General features: G+C 42.3%; 2 protein-coding genes and 2 non-coding genes across 5 annotated transcripts; 3 read left to right on the top strand and 1 right to left on the bottom strand.

Moving 5' to 3' along the window:
* Positions 1 to 45: 45 nt before the first annotated feature.
* Positions 46 to 8,742, bottom strand: LOC102718709 (SWI/SNF complex subunit SWI3B). Of its 2 annotated transcripts, XM_040520539.1 has the most exons (10): positions 8,637 to 8,742; positions 8,506 to 8,563; positions 8,071 to 8,427; positions 7,862 to 7,947; positions 6,898 to 6,954; positions 3,358 to 3,764; positions 1,346 to 1,723; positions 898 to 1,030; positions 544 to 671; positions 46 to 453 (listed from the first exon to the last, which is right to left on the bottom strand). In XM_040520539.1, exons 1-10 carry the CDS (start codon positions 8,740 to 8,742, stop codon positions 253 to 255), a joined length of 1,911 nt encoding a protein of 636 aa, XP_040376473.1. In that variant the 3' UTR covers positions 46 to 252. The 2 variants fall into 2 exon arrangements, with proteins under 2 accessions (XP_040376473.1, XP_006646993.3); XM_006646930.3 differs by lacking the exons at positions 6,898 to 6,954; positions 7,862 to 7,947; positions 8,071 to 8,427; positions 8,506 to 8,563; positions 8,637 to 8,742 and adding an exon at positions 3,878 to 4,156.
* LOC121053716 lies at positions 4,326 to 4,522 on the top strand. The gene has a single exon (XR_005811260.1). It is a non-coding gene; the product is annotated as a U2 spliceosomal RNA (small nuclear RNA).
* Positions 6,894 to 7,090, top strand: LOC121053705. The gene has a single exon (XR_005811249.1). It is a non-coding gene; the product is annotated as a U2 spliceosomal RNA (small nuclear RNA).
* Positions 8,743 to 10,378: 1,636 nt separating the features above from the next.
* Positions 10,379 to 17,803, top strand: LOC102715545 (brefeldin A-inhibited guanine nucleotide-exchange protein 1). The gene is made up of 11 exons (XM_006648348.2): positions 10,379 to 11,398; positions 12,274 to 12,591; positions 12,802 to 13,138; positions 13,228 to 13,650; positions 13,729 to 14,021; positions 14,102 to 14,375; positions 14,784 to 15,286; positions 15,403 to 15,724; positions 15,859 to 16,207; positions 16,317 to 16,966; positions 17,151 to 17,803. The coding sequence occupies exons 1-11, from the start codon at positions 10,413 to 10,415 to the stop codon at positions 17,757 to 17,759; spliced, it is 5,064 nt and encodes a 1,687-aa protein (XP_006648411.2). The 5' UTR covers positions 10,379 to 10,412; the 3' UTR covers positions 17,760 to 17,803.
* The last annotated feature ends 411 nt before the right edge of the window (positions 17,804 to 18,214 follow it).

Below are 18,214 nucleotides of genomic sequence, written 5' to 3'. Positions count from 1 at the left end.
ACGTAAAACTAGAAACAACAGTAACACAGAGGCCAGCATTCCAACTCAACAAGAACACACCATTTCATTAGGTACCCTGCAACAAGATTACCTAGACACTATCCATACTACAGCTGATTACATGATTGATTTTGCTACAACCTAGAGCCGTCAGAGCTGGCGTAGATCACAGGATAGCACCATGGTTGTAGAGGAACCCAACTTCTCCACATCAAACCACATGCCGCGATGATTGATGGAGCTCGAGCAAAATCAACTTATGCTGATGACCGGTTTTGGTTTCTCGTCATCCTTGCTCTCTGTGGTTACAGGCGGTGGCCTGCGTTGATGCTGCGCAACAGATAGTTGATCAGAAAAGAGCAACTCCCTCAAGTAGTGGAGTTGCTTCCTCTCTTTCTCCATCAGTAGCTCCTTTTGCTCAAATCGACGTATTTTATCCTGGATTTCCTTCATCTGACGAGAATTTGGAACACGAGATAACAAGGAGTCAATATGACGAATAGAAATTCTATTCAGTATATATTCTCAGAGTTGTGGCTGTACCTGAACACCCACTATGTCGGACAAAGACTGCTCTATAGCCTTGCGTTCCTTTTCAAGTTGCAGTTGTGCATTAGCAGACGCCTCTTTGAGCAAATCATTGGTTGAAAGCCCATTTGCCCAAGAAGATTCTGTACAGTACAAGACACTCATTTGGTGAAAAGATGTTTTCAAAATATTTACACATCATTTACTCTCTGCAGCACATTATTGTACATGGATGCTGTTACAATGCTCACTACTCGCTAAGTCGCTAGCCATCATTGTCTGAATAGATATGACATCAGCATATGTTTGCCTACACGTAAGCTGTCAAAGTAAATGACAAGTGCATGGATTGGAGAGCAGATCTGGTACCTTCTTCCTTGGTGATGTTGAAAGAAGAATCAGTCTCACTGCCACTTATATCAACCTGGGATTGTGCTGAGATAGCTGCTCGACCTGCAGCTACAGCAACATCTGAACCCACAATGGCCGACAAGAATGCAACCTGGGAAAACAATGCTATTACTCAGTTTGCCGCACCAATTGTTATCCATATTCAAAAGCCTGCTACATAAGAGCAAGGTATAGCGAGTGTTGACATGAATACTAAATTAACTCATTAGCTGTGATGTGCCAGCTGAAGTAACAATCTAAATTAGTCACAAATCTCTCAGTTACAGTTTACAGATATAATTTTCTTGGTAACTATATTTGCAAGCTTGCACCTTGCAGTCTTTGCTCAAGTTATAAGCTAACAAGTGAATCGCATACTCAAGATATATGAACAATTAACTTTGAGTGCAGAATTAGTGATACAGACCTGGGCCATAATTGGATTGCTAGCATCAGCCAGTGGCGTGAGACGTAATCGTTTTGAGCTCTGTGATCCAGATTCTTCATTGGAATCATCATTATTAAACTGCATTTTATCCTCCTTGGGCCCCATGAATTGTTCCCCAAAAGGTAATTGGGTGAATCTAGCAATGCAGTCCTTTTCTGATCGACTGCCAACATGCTGAGAAACCTTTTTCCAGTCTTCCCCATAATGCAAGACAGCTTCAAGAAGGTGAAGAGTTTCTTTGTCTGTCCAATCTGATTTTGCATCCTCAGTAATTTCAATTCTCTTGAAGTCTGCTGAAGTAAGACCTGGCCGGTAATTGGCACGGACATAGCATCTAGCACAGAGGCTTATATCTGCCTGCTCATAAGTATTAGGAGTGAGTTTAGTAACACTTCCAATTAAAAATACACAAGGAATTAATGATATTTTCAGCAATACACCAGGATGACATTTGATGATACATGATAGTATCTCAAGCAATAGGAGAAAATGCAAGCAAATAATGTGCTGCTTAAAGAGTAATGAACTTCACAGACTTGAAATGAAGTGTTTGCAAATAATTGTCACTTAAATGGAAACTGATAAGGAATGACCTCAAATAGTACACTTGTTCAACATGAATTCCAAGGTGACCCTGCTAAGCCAACTCAACAAACCCATGAGCTGTTGCGTACAAGCTCTGTGAGATGGTCACTTGTGTATTACTCCCTCCATTCCAAATTGATAACCATATAAGGTCCAGGTAACAAGACCAAGAGTCTATTTAATCCGCATTGGAAAAGCCAGAGGGTCACAAATCCCAAGCTGCATGTATGCATGCAAAACGGAAATTTGCAAATCACATGAAAACCAATTGGATGGATGCATGCAAGCATTTAATGTGCGTGTGAACCGAAGGGTTGTTCACATTCCAACTGACGCATAATAGGATCTCTTCCCTTATATGATGATCAATTTGGGATCTGGGTAGATCACTAGCAAGCAGCAAGGCAGTAGGTTGATTGACCTTGGCCACAAGAAAGAAGGGTAGGCAAGAACTGATAAGTTGGTTGCTATTATCTATCATGCTTCGTTAGGCAGTCAGCCTACATATGGAATTTATTGCCTCCGGTAAACTTTGTTAGGATGGCATCTTAAAGAAAATAATGAAGTTTGCAAGAGTACAGCTATGCCAGAGCCTCCTAGCACAATGAACAAAGCAAACGGACTCAAGAGTGACCGCATAAATATCCCCTTTTTTCACCGCTCAAACCACATCATGAGGTTTCAAAAAAACATTGGTAAAGCCATATGGACTGTTATTGCAGCATGACAAGCAAGCTCTGCTCTTTCGAGAATAGGTGCAAACCGGGACTATTTGCACTTTGACAACCTAATTGAATCCATGGGGTGTACAAAACTAAAGACTTCAATGAATACCAATTATTTTCTGCAGACCCGTTCGGTTACCTACTCAATTTAGTTCTGTAATTTAAACAAGGCAATTCCCTACACAAAGCATATATATCAAACCTTTGTCAATAACTTTCTTTGCTCAACTGCCCTGATGCCCTTCCTGTGGAAGTGTGACACAACAAAACTAGCTAGCTTAAACCACGATCAATCAGAAACATCTCCACATCTATGAATAAATTTGTTGTGTAAACTCATGACTGCAAAATAAGAGCCCTTCTGTTACATTCCATAAGGAACTATACATCCAAATATTAGCAACCTTGCACAGTTGGTGGGGGGCGTGGATGTAGACCCCCCACCACCCAAGTTCGAATCCTCTAGGGCTTAACTTGGATGCCTGTTTCTTCTCTATTAATTTGATGCTAAGTTCAACCAAAAAATATTTACCGCTTCATAAGTGTCGTCACAGTTCATTGGAAATAATTTACGCAAAAGAGCTAAGATAGTGCATACGTGTCACCAAACTTGTAACACAATTATGCACAGCACTGTATAAATAACTGTCTACATATCAAAACAAAGGGCAAATCACTAACCTTCTCACAAGAGAAGTAAGCAAGCCCGCACACGGTGCGGCACCCAGTGCAAAGCTTACTGGGCATTGTGGATCCAACGGGCACAGAAGGCTGTGATAGTGCTGGCTCCTCCTTCTTTTCTCTCCCCTGCTTCGCGCCGGATGGCGAGGTTCCATAATTGATCAGCCCCCATTCCTCTAGGAAGTCAAACACACGGCGCACGGAGCCGATATCGCCGACGAGTCCACGCCTGGCCTCGGTCAGCGTGAGCCGTCGCCCTGGCCGCGTCCGGAACCTCCTCACGAGGGTGTCACGGTAGTACTTGTAAGCCCCCGGCCCCCGGGACCCGGACGCCGCCGCCTCCCCCTCGAAGAACTCTGGCATGAGGCGGCGCTCGGTCTCATGTATGGTGTCGTAGGAGAACCAAGCTGCGAGACGGAAGCGCACAAAGGTGAATCCCCAGCTAGGGTTCCAGGTCTCAGCCTCTCCCAAACAAACGGGCGCTGGCTCCGGCGCTGCGGTACGGACGCATAGGGTTTACCTGCATAGCTCGGGATGGTGATGGTGCAGGCGGACTCCTCGGCGACAGGTGCCGCGGCGGCCGCGGGGGCGGGGGTTGCCGAGGAGGCCGAGGTGGATGCTGGCGGAGGGGCCTCCGTCTTGACGGTGCCGGCAGTCGAGGGTGGCTGGGAGAACGGCGCCCCCGCGGGCGGCGGCGGCGGAGCGGCGGGCACCGAGTTGGCGGTGGCCGCCGTCGCCGGCATCGACGGCGTGGCCATCAGAGCTCGAGCCGGCGGCGTCTCGTGTTCGTCTCGCAGCGGAGAAGCCTATCTATCTGCGGCCCACCAGTTGGCATCGGCCCAGCCAGCCCAATACCGGAGCAGAGAGGGCGGGTTCCCTTCTCTCCGTTTAGTACCGCCTCGCCAATTCAGAGCGAGCGGAGGCGGGAGAGCGGGTATAAGAGGAGGCCCAGGCCGACGGAGCAATTTATACCTTTCTCGGCCTTTTGGCTAAGATCAAGTGTAGTATCTGTTCTTATCAGTTTAATATCTGATATGTGAGCCATGCGCTCACTACGATATTAAATTTATTTTTTATGGGGGAGGGCCCACCACATTGGCTTGCCACTGGGGCCCTCGAGCGTCGCCCAGGCGTCGCACTATTGCTCGGGCCTGGCGCACCCCAACCAAATCTTGTTTAAATGTTAAGCTTAGTTAATTGAGCACTCGTTGTGTTGTACTGCTGACCGGGCCTGGCCCACCCCAACCAAATCTCGTTTAAAATTTAAGGTAAGCTTAATTAATTAAGCACTCGTTCTTTGTCTGACGCGGGGAAAGCGTCAGCTTCCGTTGGGCTGTCCGCTATTCTATCATGTGAAGGAAAGTTCAAATTGAATTACACTGATGATTCTATCATGTGAAGGAAAGTTCAAATTGAATTACACTGATAAGAGGAATCTCTAGTGCTATCTAGTTGACTAGAGAAATATCACTTTGATAAGGTTTAACTGATTTTGTTCAGTTAGTTCAGCCTCTCACATGATGCTTATCTAGAAAAAAGATAATGTGTTAATGTGTATGCTTTTGTTGGTTCCACGATCTTCATAACACAATTACTCTGCCTATTTTGGATAGGAGTCAATGGACACAACTATGCTAAAGAACCCTTCCATTCATCCCTTCAAAATTCAAGCTAAACAGATCGATGATACTATCTTTCGCTGTTTAGTGCCGCTCTGCACTCTCGATACTTTCCACGCTACTCTCCCGTTTTGACGTCGTTGACTTTTTAATTCACGTTTGACTATTGTATTAATTTTTTTAAATATGTAAAGTTATATATATATGCATAAAAGTATATTGAAGATGATAGAAAAATAATTAATAACTATGTATTTTCTAAATAAGATAAATAGTCAAACATATAAAAAAATCAACGGCATTAAACATTTAGAAACATGAAGTATTATATATTTATATATCATCAGCCAGATGAAGAAGAGGTATCCGCCGCAAAGTCAAAGTGGAAAAAAAATGTATGAGAATGCTCAGGAGATGAAAGAGCAAGAATCTCGATATTTAAAGCAACGTATGTTTTTTACCACTAATCTGGTCGACAAAAAAAAATCATTGTTAACACCTGATCGATATGATGCAAAGTTGCAACTCAAGCAGTAATTTATATAGGACATGTTGTATTTCGTAGACTAGCTAGATTATTGTATCGAGTATTTCTTTTTCATTGGCTGTATGCATTCTTACTGGTGCAGAGGCTGGGTTTTACCCATTATCTTAAAAAAAATACATTTGTTTTCACTGAGCTTCATTTGTATGTAACAGGTGTAGCAAGCAAAATGAAAGCCGCCATCAAGCAAGTTGGAGAAATTGTTTCGTTAAGCATCAGGCATGGTCACTTTTGAGAGAAATTGAGAATGTGGTTATGCACTGTATTTGACTAGCTTGACTCCAGATTCAACTGTGTTCCTACTTTGTCTAGTGTATGTGCATAAGGCAACTTAATTCTAAGAAGAGCACTCGCTGTTAAGATACATATTTTGTTGACTATAGGTATATAATTTCTCGGATTTTTTATTTGACACTGTTTTTTAAAGTCTAGTTTGACTATCCACACACACATACATATATATATATATATATATAAACATTAATTATTTCTAATTCGATTCATTACTAAAGAAATTCTAAGCATGCCCTATAATTTTGCATATTTGCATAAATTTCTTGAATAAGACGAACCGTGAAACTTGGATACAAATATTAACGGTGTCAAATAGAAAAATTAAAGGGAGTAAATGAATGAATGCGTTGTATTCCGCAATGGAGAGCTATAAAGCTTTTAATCTCTGATACACGTATTATATCAAATTCAGACCTGATGGTCTTTTGAGGAGCATTGCTCACCGTTGAGCAACTGAATAATTACAAGCTACGAGATACTCGCTCCTTTCTAAAATATAAACATTATATCATTAAGTTTGGTACCACAATATAACCATTAAGTTCTGTATACAATATAAATATATGTCTGCACTAATTTTAATTATTCCAATCATTCTAATAATTTTAGAGCCAATTGAATGCTTAAAAAGGAACCTAATCAATTTAAAATTTAAAAATTAACTATTAAACTGACTAAAAGGGATTTTTTTGATATTTCCCTAATCTATGCTAAACAACCTATAATACTTATATTTTAGGAGTAGTTAGTATTTTTCTATTTTCTTTTGCATGACCGAAGGAAAAAAGGCAAATTTATTTCTTATTTGTTTTTCCTTAGGTAAAACATGAGATACTAACCATGTAGGTGATCTGTGATCTAAAAATAAGCAAAGCTAGGCTGATTCTGAAGCTTCATCAGTGTTTGCCTCGGACTCCCCTACCAGCCCACTTAGACGTGACGGCCCAAGAAGGCCCACGAAGCAGAGAGAGCAGGAGAGCGGTTACGCTCTCTTCGGGCTTAGTACCGCCTCGCCGGTTCTGAGCGGGTGGAGGCGGGAGAGCAGGTATAAGAGGCGGCACAGAGCAACGGAGCAACTCATACCTTTCTCGGCCTTTTGGCTAAGATCAAGTGTAGTATCTGTTCTTATCAGTTTAATATCTGATATGTGGGCCATGCGCCCACTACGATATTAAATTTATTTTTCGTGGGGGAGGGACAACCACAGTGGCTTGCCACTGGGGCCCTCGCGCGTCGCCCAGGCGTTGCACTGCTGCCCGGGCCTGGCGCACCCCAACCAAATCTCGTTTAAAATTTACGCTATGCTTAATTTAATTAAGCACTCTAACTTTGACTTGTGGTGGGGACGTTGACACATCGCCATTGTTTGCTCAAAGACAGGCTTACAGACCAGTCGATCAAAACTCATGTAGTTCTTGAAGATGGCTGTGCAGTACGAACGATGATACATCTTCTCTACTGCTGTACTGTTTGGTTTTGGTTTTGATATTCTGCACTGGAATTTAACCTTGCTATATGTTATGATTGTCTAGTCTTGTGAACAAACCATGCATCTTCTGCTAAGCGCTGAAAACACCAGGAATATCAAATGATCATTTGATTCTTTGTTCAAACTGACTTTGCAATACTACTTTGCTGACTATACACGCATTTGTCGTCTGATTCCTGATTTCGAGATGATTATGGCTTGGCTGATAGACTTGTCATAACTGATATTACATCAAATCCATAGTTTTGAGGTTGAGCAATGGAATAAGATCCTAACCACGTATGCGACCTAAGGAAAAACAAGCAAAATATACAACCGATATCTTGTCAGGCTCATGTGAAACTCCAACTTTCATTATCTATAGTTCTGAAGCTTGATTGATCAGTGCTCAGTCAACAGCCTCCAAAGCTAGGCAGGAAACATTTAGCATGTCATTACAAGAAAAACCGTGGGGCTGCTGACCAAAAGTTACAAAACTAAGCATGACACATTGTTTGAGTGGGATAGTCATGGAGATCATCATGGCACTGCAGCCAACACATCACAATGTTTTACCACCCCCACTCGACATGAGTGAGGCAGCAGCAGCGCCTGCAGTCAGGACAATTCCAGTCGAATTGCCTGGTTTAGAAAGATGCAGAAGCCTGCAGTGCATTTTGCAGTGTCTTATGTGAGTAAATTTCATTTAAAAGAAGAAAAATGTTTGATGTAGTATTGAATATGTCAGTCTAGTAATAATCTTGAGGCTCAAGCTAAGGAGTACTTACGGCGCTAGATATTCACAGAACGAAGTGACGGCTGAAACAACATCGTTGTAATTGTCAGCAGCAGCAGGGGATGTGATTTCCACTAGTTGTATTGCGGGAGTGATCGGCACAGCTTCATTGGTAGCATGGAGTTTTGTCATCTTGCTAACAGAAGTAACAGTCACAGTTATCTGGGCACCTCGGTGGAAACGAAACGCAAATCCTCCCTTCAGAACTTCATGATCTAACTTGTACCCTATACCATAGAAGTAACGCAAAACATTGTTGCTGGCTTTGCTCTCTACAATTGACCGCACAAGAACTGAGATTTGCTCTGCACCAGCACCTCTCATGGCACCCCCAACATGTCTTATAGTCCTACATGGATACTACTGGTTGCAAAGTATTGCCAAATATCACAAAAAGGTAAATTTCAGCAGCTGAAGGCAAAGTTACCAGGATGGCGTGGATTGAGCTAAGTCACACAACAGACGAACCTCTGATGGGACGACTCCTGTAGGATTAGAAGATCCATATGAATACAACAGTTACATATAACCAAAATAACGAAAACTTCGCAAACTGACCTAGATTTGGCCCACTTTTAAGACAGAGCTCATGCACCCTGACACGTTCTTTTGAAACACCAGAGAGGCCCTGGAGAAGCACCTCAAGAGCATCAACATGCTGCATAACAAGAAGGCCAATCAAAATTACACTGATGTCAAAGCAATAAAAAAAGGTTTAAATGATGTTCTAAGCACAAGAAATTAACATTCGTACATAAATTCATTCCATTACTGTAGAAATACAAACCATATAAAAAACATAGTTCCTCGAACTGTATATTAAATAGGATAACATGTCACATCTTGAACAGAGAAGCAAAAAATGCCTGCAAGTGGCAGAAGTTGTGCCCTCAAAGTGGAGAAACATGGTTGACATATAGTGGTCAGCATGATCAGTTTTTCACTTGTGCATACTATTTTTTATTATCCTGAAGTAAAGTATGATATGCTGACAACAGGAAACTATAAGAAACTAACAAACTGTCTCACAGACATGAATCGATGATGAAGTCACAATTCTGGAATCAATTATTATTCTCTATGGAAATAAAGTTGCAACACTACTTCATGCTATATACGGACATGTGATTTTGGCACAGAGCTATGCAGCTGATACATTTTTTCTTCTTTTCTACAGTTGATCTATCATTAGGTGGATAACCAAATAATAGTTTAACAGTTACAATCAAGCTAATAGAGGTCCGTTTTCAGGCAATTAGTAAACTAGTATTGTCAATTGGGGGATAGTTGTGCTGAAAACTCATACAGAAAAAATGGTATCTTAAATCAAGTGATAGAAAATTCATTTATTAAATGTCAAAATTCTATAATCCAGGTCTTTGGGTAAGGCTCTTACAGCAGCCAAAAGGGAAAATATCCCACGCTGAAAATTAAATCGAATCTTGATACAAGCAGGGAGCACAAAAAGCTCATGTCCGAGCAGCACAATTAGTGCTATATGACAATTGGGAGTACTAACTTCCCAGATAGGCCTGCCATCATAAACTAAGAATCCAAGAACAAGTCAATTTTCAGACGAACAAAATTGCGCCGTGCAGCATTGCTGTAACAGTTCAATTATTTCTCCTAAAAACTATACATCTCCTAAAATTGCGTAGTGCAGCATTGCCGTAAAATTTTCAGAAGAACAATTTTACCTGGGTCTCGATGATCCCCTGAACCACGCACTCCATCAAGCGCCGACCGCTCCTCGCTAGCACAGTCCCGCAAGAGACTAACCCTGAAACCCCGCTGCGGAATTTCGTCGAACAGCTGCGAAGCCCACTCACTCACTCACCTTTAACCTAACAGGCGAGACAAACAATCCGCAGCAACGGGGGGGGGGGGGGGAGGCGGCGGCGGATCCAAACGCACCAGATGCCCCGTCGCCTACCTCGCCTCGCCTCGCCTCGAGTCGCGTCGCCGAGCGGAGCCCACCCCCGAAGCGAGCGCTCGCCGAGCTCCGCCGCCTCGCCGCCGCAGCTCCTCAAACTGGGAGATGAAAAGAAGAAGAATTCCAAGAAAGAGAGGGGGTAAAGTGCAAAAACGCCTCCCCCGCGCGAAGGGTTGCTGGGATATTTTTCAACTAGGCCCCCGGAGAGAAAGTGTAATTACAGTCATACCCCCTCCTCTGACCTCCTCGTCCTCTTCCTCCCGTCGCCTCCCTCCCATTCCCATTTCTTCCACGCGCACGCGCGAACGCGACCGCCTCACCTCCCCGCCTCAGATCTCCAATGAGCGTGACGGAGACGACCGCCGCGGCGTAGAGGTTGGGCGGCCATCTGCGGGCGCGGCATGGCGACGGCCATCGGCGGGGCGTCGCCGGCGGGGCGGGTGATGGGCCCGGCGCTGGACCGGATCATCAAGAACGCGGCGTGGCGGAAGCACTCGGCGCTCGTGGCGGCCGCCAAGGCGGCGCTGGACCTGCTCTCGTCGTCGGCGGCGGCGGCGTACGCGCCCTCGCCGGCGCCGTCGCTGCTGCTCGGGCTGCCGGCGGCCGCCGCCGACGCCTGCATCCACGCGCTCCTCCTCGCGCTCGAGTCGGCGTCCCCCAAGGTCGCCGACCCGGCCCTCGACTGCGTCGCCAAGCTGCTCTACCACCGACTCCTCGTCGGCGATCTCGGCGGCGCCGGCGCCGGCGGCGACGACGACTCCCCCGCCTCCAAGCTCCTCGCCGCCGTGCTGTCCTGCGGCGCGCTCGCGGACGACGCCATGGAGCTCTCCACCCTCCGTGTCCTCGTGGCCGCCGCGCGGTGCCCCTCCATCGCCATCCGCGGGGAGGGCCTCGGCCAGATGCTCAAGACATGTTACAACATCTACCTCAGCAGCAGCAGCGGCGCTAACCAGCTCTGCGCTAAGCTGGCGCTCGCGCAGGTGCTGGTGATCGTGTTCGCGCGCGTGGAGGTGGACTCCATGGATGTGCGCGTGAGGACGGTGTCGATCGCCGACATGATGGACATGTCTGATCGCAACCTGAACGACTCCAGCATCGTTCAGGTGGCGCAGAGTTTCATAAATGAGGCAATGGAGGGGAGTGATGCTCCTGAGCCAGGGACTCCAGTTGCGCCGGCGGAGATGGACGGAAAGGAGGATGCTGCTGGCATGAGCAAGATCAGGGAGGATGGGCTGACACTGTTCAAGAACCTGTGCAAGCTGTCGATGAAGTTCTCGACACCGGATAACCCCGAAGATCAGGTGCTGCAGCGGGGAAAGGTGTTGTCTCTTGAACTGCTCAAGATGGTTATTGACAATGCTGGACCATTCTGGAGAACAAATGAAAAGTATGATATGATACTCATTATTGTCTTAGTCCTGTGCATTTTAACATCTCAACTTGCTGTGTTGCCTATCTATGTAAATATTGTTGTTGCAGTGAGTGAGAAGAATGCAGATGGCTTAAATGACTAGGGGAAGGAAGGCATAAAATGCGCAGTATAGTAATTGATATAGGGGCTTCTTGTTTTCGTAGTATTAACGCTGAAATTTTGAATACACATCTTTCTGATATTAATGTATTGTTTTCTCAATCCAGATGATCTTTGCTATTGTCTGCCTTGATGTTTCAACATTTAGGGTACATTTTTAATGTATTATGAATTTACGATGGATGAAACTTTTTCTAGGGAAACAAGTGCAATAGAGGAGTCTATGGTGGCAGATACATGTTTGTGTGATTTACTATTCTGTACTTGAATTGCTGTTGGTTCTTTTAACATGTTTCAAATGATATCCTGATGATACTCTGTGCTTGCGCGTTTTTCTCTTAATTTGTGAAAGTCTCTCACTTACTATAAAAGAAAATAATTAATTACCCAACAATACACAGAAAAAGGGAATAAAAACATGAAGTATTAGTTTGTGAGCTCCAGATGTAACATGATGGCCAGGAGAGGTGGGACAAAGACCATGATATTTAATTTATAATAATAAGAGTGACTAGAATTTTATTCTGTTTTTTTTCCCTTCAACATATGCTCACTCATCTGCATATAAGGTAGAATTGCAATGCTGAAAAATACCTTAATGGTTCTCCAAGCTTCCTGCAGTTATGTGCTTACAATTTAAAACCTTTTTATCTTTAGATTATTCCATAAAGATACTCTGACTCCATACTGGAATAAAACTCTTATACCCTTCTTTTTTTTTGTTAATGCAGGTACCTTGGAGCAATCAAGCAGTATCTTTGTTTGTCCTTGTTGAAGAACAGTGCCTTGTCAGCAATGAGTATTTTCCAGCTCTTATGCTCCATATTTGTGGGTTTACTGTCAAGGTTTAGATCTGGGCTGAAAGAGGAAATTGGAATATTTTTTCCCATGCTTGTTCTAAGGGTTCTTGAGAATGTCCATCAACCTAGCTTTCTGCAGAAAATGACAGTTCTAAACCTGTTGGAGAAGATCTGCAAAGATCCCCAAGTTATTGTTGATGTCTTTGTGAACTATGATTGTGATGTTGATGCACCAAATATCTTTGAAAGGTATGTAATTTTTGTTCTTGGTGAATGTCCACTTTAAGTTTTGTTGTTATGGAATGCTAATTAGTAACAGCAGGCATTCAACTCTTTAGAGGCTCATATGTTAAAGTACTGCATAAGATGAACTAAGATGATTACAGTGGTACGAAAATTATAGTTACTCTCTCTTCATCATAGTTAAAACAACCCTTTAATTCCAACAGATCTTTGCAGGATTGTCAATGGACTTTTAAAGACTGCTCTAGGGGTTCCTCCTGGATCTGCAACAACATTAACTACTGCACAAGACCAGACATTTCGTATTGAGTCAGTCAAGTGCCTCGCAACCATAATTAAATCAATGGGTTCATGGATGGACCAACAGTTGAGAATTGGTGAATTTTCACCCAAACCTTCCGAGACATCTTTAAATTCGATAGACAATCCTAATATCCTTGTTGGAGAAGATGGGGGTGCAGTTGATTATGAACTGCAAACGGACTCTGGTAATCCAGATCTATCTGACGCTTCCTCACTTGAGCAGCGTCGAACTTATAAAATAGAACTTCAGGTATGTAAATATTTGCATGCTAGATTTAAATTATCTCCTCTGTTAAACTGTTTATAAAGGGTTACTGAGCTGTAATTCTCCTCCTGCAGAAAGGAATTTCCTTGTTTAACAGGAAACCTTCCAAGGGTATTGATTTTCTCATAAAAAGCAAGAAGATAGGTCATTCCCCAGAAGATGTTGCATCTTTCTTGAGAAATACTGCTGGTTTAAACGCAACAATGATTGGCGATTATCTGGGCGAAAGAGATGAATTCCCTATCAAAGTTATGCATGCATATGCAGATGCACTGAACTTTGAAGGTATGGACTTTGGTGAAGCCATTAGATATTATTTGCAGGGCTTCAGGCTTCCTGGAGAAGCACAGAAAATTGATCGGATCATGGAAAAGTTTGCTGAACGATACTGCAAGCGCAACCCAAATTCTTTTACCAGTGCAGATACTGCGTATGTTCTTGCTTATTCTGTAATCATGCTCAATACTGATGCTCACAATACGATGGTCAAAGATAAGGTTAGCTATATTTATTTCCCTGTGTTATTTTTATAAGTAACAGAAGGTTTGCTAATTAATGGGATTTTCTGTGTGCAGATGTCCAAGTCTGATTTCATTCGTAATAACCGAGGAATTGATGATGGCAAGGATTTGCCTGAAGATTATCTGAGTACATTGTATGATCAAATTGTCAAAAATGAGATCAAAATGAGTGCTGATTCATCAGTTCCACAAAGCAAGCAACCTAGTACTGTAATTAAGCTCTTAGGCTTGGATAACATTATCAATCTTGTCAACTGGAAGCAGGCTGAAGACAAGGCACTTGGAGCAAATGACTTACTCATCAAGAACATACAAGAGAAATTCAAAGCAAAGAGTGGGAAATCAGAGTAAGAGAAAAACATTATTTATAGACAAATAATTTGCATCAGCTAACACTTTATAATGATTAAAGTTTTTGTCTTTGCAGATCTATCTTTCATGTTATCACTGATTCAACCATTTTAAGATTCATGATGGAGGTTTGTTGGGCCCCTATGATGGCTGCATTCAGTGTTACGCTTGACCAAAGTGATGATAAGGCCGCCACATCACAGTGTTTGCAAGGGTTCAGATCTGCAGTGCATGTCACTGCTGTTATGTGTATGCAGACGCAGCGAGATGCCTTTGTGACGTCTGTAGCCAAATTCACTTATCTCCATTGTGCTGCGGACATGAAACAAAAGAATGTGGATGCTGTGAAGGTATGAACTCAGAAAAGCCAAATTTTGTTCTCTTTTCTTTTGTTGCTTGATTAAAATGCAAGCTATCTCAAATACTCTTGCCTTTTCTGCAACCCTACATGGTCTATTGGTTTATTAGTGAGGGCACTTGGATGGTTTCAACAGTACATAAGAGCTTGAAGTCTTGAACTGTAGTATTTACACTTGTACTGCGTTACAATATATTTCTGGTGTCCCAAAATAAGTTCATCTTTATAGTTTAAAATTGAACTAGAAAGATGAACTTATTTTGGGATGGAAGGAGTATGATCCTATATTTATCAACATATGGACTAATGTTTGAATCAATTACTTGTAGACATATTCCTATTCATCAATATTAGAGCAAGTAATAATATGCGCATGTGTTTTCTTATTGTCTTTTGACAGGCTATAATATCCATCGCAATTGAAGATGGCGACTATTTGCAGGATTCCTGGGAGCATGTACTAACATGTCTTTCACGGTTTGAGCATTTACATCTCCTTGGAGAGGGGGCACCTACTGATGCTTCATTTTTGACAGTGCCTTTGGTTGACTCAGAAGATAAAACACAAAAGTCAAGTAGCACTACACTTTCAAAGCGAACTAATGCTCTTCAGAATCCAGCTGTAATGGCTGCCGTCAGAGGGGGTTCTTATGACAGCACAACAGCTAAAAATAATGCCTCGCCATTGGTTACTCCTGAACAGATAAATAGCTTCATATCAAACATAAATCTGTTAGACCAGATTGGCATTTTTGAGTTAAATCATATATTTGCTCATAGCCAAAGATTAAACAGTGATGCCATTGTTGCTTTTGTGAAAGCTCTATGTAAGGTCTCGATCACGGAGTTGCACTCTCCTACGGAACCTCGCATCTTCTGCCTAACAAAGATTGTGGAGATTGCGTAAGTCTTTTGCAAAATCTAGTCGAGGAACATGTTCCAGATACATGACATGTCACCTCAAGCCTCCATTATATTAATTTTATACTTTGATCTAACTCAAAGTTTTGGTTGTGCAGACATTACAATATGAACCGGATACGTCTAGTGTGGTCTCATATTTGGAAAGTTCTGTCAGACTTCTTTGTGTCTGTAGGATTGTCTGAAAATCTATCAGTTGCGATATTTGTAATGGACTCTTTGAGGCAGCTAGCGATGAAGTTTCTGGAAAGAGAGGAACTGGCAAATTACAATTTCCAGAATGAATTCCTGCGACCTTTTGCAGTTGTTATGCAGAAGAGCAATGCTTCAGAAGTACGAGAACTTATAGTTCGATGCATCTCCCAAATGGTTTTGAGTCGTGTTAGCAATATAAAATCTGGATGGAAAAGTGTTTTTACGGTATGTATGGTGTTCTAGGGTTAATTTTAGCTTTTCATAATTACCTTAGCTCATTTGCGAACTAGTTCTCCAGAAAGAACTAGAGGATCATTCCTGCATTGCCACCCAATGTATGACATTTCATTTTCTTGCAGGTTTTTACTGCTGCTGCTGCTGATGATAGAAGAAGTATTGTACTGTTGGCATTTGAAACCATGGAAAAGATTGTTCGGGACTATTTTCCACACATAACTGAGACTGAAACCACAACATTTACTGATTGTGTTAAATGTCTCATTACATTCACGAGTAGTAAATTTAGCAGTGATGCTAGTCTGAATGCTATTGCATTTCTTCGGTTCTGTGCTGTTAAACTTGCTGAGGAAGGATTTGTTTCTCATGAAAAGGATACTGACCACCAGACAAATGACTTAGATCCGCCTGATGGGAATGCCACACTACACAAGGATGATCATGTTTATTTCTGGGTTCCTCTGCTTGCCGGTATGTTATTTTTCTTCCTCAAAACTACATTGTTCTTTCTGGCCAGTCAATTTGGGGGTGTGTTGCACTTGTAACATGGTAACATACTTCTTGTTTTATCTCTTTTTAGGTCTCGCTAGATTGACAACTGACACTAGACCAACAATCAGAAAAGGTGCAGTGGAAGTACTATTTGATATTTTGAAGGACCACGGTCACCTCTTCTCGCAATCATTCTGGAGAAATATCTTTGGATCTGTTATTTATCCTCTATTTAGCAGTGATAGCTCTACACCAAATGGACACATTAATATAACTGAGGATGATTCTTGGAATTCTGAAACTAAAACAGTAGCAGTGAAGTGTTTAGTTGATTTGTACATTACCTTCTTTGATGTGATGCGGCCAGAACTTTCTAGAGTTACTTCTGTTGTTGCAAATTTTATCAGAAGCCCTTATAAACCGTCTGCTAGCACAGGTTTATCTGTTTTTCAGCGTTTAACAGAAGGACTTGCAAGCAAACTCTCCAAGGAGGAATGGAAAGAGATCTTGTTGTGTTTTAAAGACTCAGCAGTGCAAACATTTGTCTTGTTTGACAATATAGTTAGGGTGATGCAAGATATAGAAATTCCAGATAGAAATGAATCTTACTCAGAAGCCGAACGATATTCAGATCATGACATATATAATGATGATGATGAGGAAGCTAATATGGAAACAACATCGTATGCTATTGTTAAAATGAAGAATCTAATGGCCCAGCAGCTCTTAGTTGTTCAGGTACTTTTAGTTTTTGTGGTTAATGTTGTCAATAACTCACTTATGTAACATGCCCTAGATTTAATCCAATACTATTATCTTTGGTTATCCAACAAAAACAGTAATATAAAAAGATACAAAGTCTACTACCTGCATGTTAATTGTTTTGAGATCTTGAACTCACCATTTCCTGATTTCTTTTCAGGGCATAGTTAAATTGTATGAGACACACAGACGGTTTCTTTATGCTGAGCATATGGGAATAATTTTGGAGACACTATCAGCTATTGCGTCACATGCAAGTGAAGTGGCCTCTAAATCTACCTTGCACATAAAGTTCCATAAAGCATGTTCCCTTTTGGAGGTATCTGAGCCAGCAGTCATTCATTTTGAGAACGAGTCATACCAGAGCTACCTCAAACTTCTGCAAGCTCTGCTTCATGACAACCCTTCAATGTCAGAAGATATGAACATTGAGTCACATATTATGCTTGTTTCCGAGAAAATACTACGGAAGTATCTCAACTGTGCAGGGCATGAACAATCCAGCGATTCTTCTGGCAGAGATCCAGCTTTACACTGGATACTGCCTTTGGGCACTGCTAAGAAGGAGGAACTGTCTGCTAGAACTTCATTGGTCCTTCATGTAATGCGGTTATTGGGTGGCCTAGAGAGGGACTGCTTTAGGAGAAACTTGCCCCTCTTTTTCCCCTTATTAACTAACCTCATTCGCTGTGAGCATAGCTCTGGAGAAGTTCAGCTTGCACTGTATGATATATTCCAGTCATCAATAGGCCCTATAATATCAACATAGTACAATATCATTTGTTTAGCGGTTGTGCAATTTTGCCATTCCAATTCCATAAGGTATAGCTTATTGATAGTGGTTAAATGGGAATATGAGATAAGAAAAAAAAAGGCACCAGCTTGACACTGCTGTAAATGACTGGCTGTTGGAACACGCGCCTTCAGAATTTTGTTTGAAGGTGAAATCTTTTATCTGGTTCTTCACATCTTAATATGCTAAAATTTCAGCTAAAGTGCGGGATTAATCTTCTGTCATTTGTTGCAGCATCATTTAACATCGACCCTGGGTGCCCGGAGAAGGCCTTTTGAGGCACATTTAACATTCTTTTTCTAACATGCTTTTCGATTCGGTGGGGTTCGGAGGCAGCTGAAGATTTGAAGTTAGAACAAGTCTTTCTGACTTCCTGGTCTGCTGGGTTCTACAAAGAAGTGGTTTGCTCATGAATGACAAAAATTTTGGCA

The sequence above is a fragment of the Oryza brachyantha genome, chromosome 2, assembly GCF_000231095.2.
Source record: "Oryza brachyantha chromosome 2, ObraRS2, whole genome shotgun sequence".
Taxonomy (NCBI): Eukaryota; Viridiplantae; Streptophyta; class Magnoliopsida; order Poales; family Poaceae; genus Oryza; species Oryza brachyantha.
The sequence above is the reverse complement of the archived record's forward strand: the minus strand, read 5'-3'. Positions and strand labels throughout refer to the sequence as shown.

Bases quoted from the DNA above. Each gene is read 5' to 3' on its own strand.
- LOC102718709 (XM_040520539.1), bottom strand. From the start codon at position 8,742: ATGCAGCATGTTGATGCTCTTGAGGTGCTTCTCCAGGGCCTCTCTGGT. The intron at 1,031-1,345 runs GTCTGTATCACT...TTGTTTTCCCAG, and splicing joins GCAATCCAATTATGGCCCAG to GTTGCATTCTTGTCGGCCAT. The intron at 672-897 runs GTACCAGATCTG...TGTACTGTACAG, and splicing joins CAACATCACCAAGGAAGAAG to AATCTTCTTGGGCAAATGGG.
- LOC102715545 (XM_006648348.2), top strand. From the start codon at position 10,413: ATGGCGACGGCCATCGGCGGGGCGTCGCCGGCGGGGCGGGTGATGGGC. The intron at 11,399-12,273 runs GTATGATATGAT...TTGTTAATGCAG, and splicing joins TTCTGGAGAACAAATGAAAA to GTACCTTGGAGCAATCAAGC. The intron at 14,022-14,101 runs GTAAGAGAAAAA...TTGTCTTTGCAG, and splicing joins GCAAAGAGTGGGAAATCAGA to ATCTATCTTTCATGTTATCA.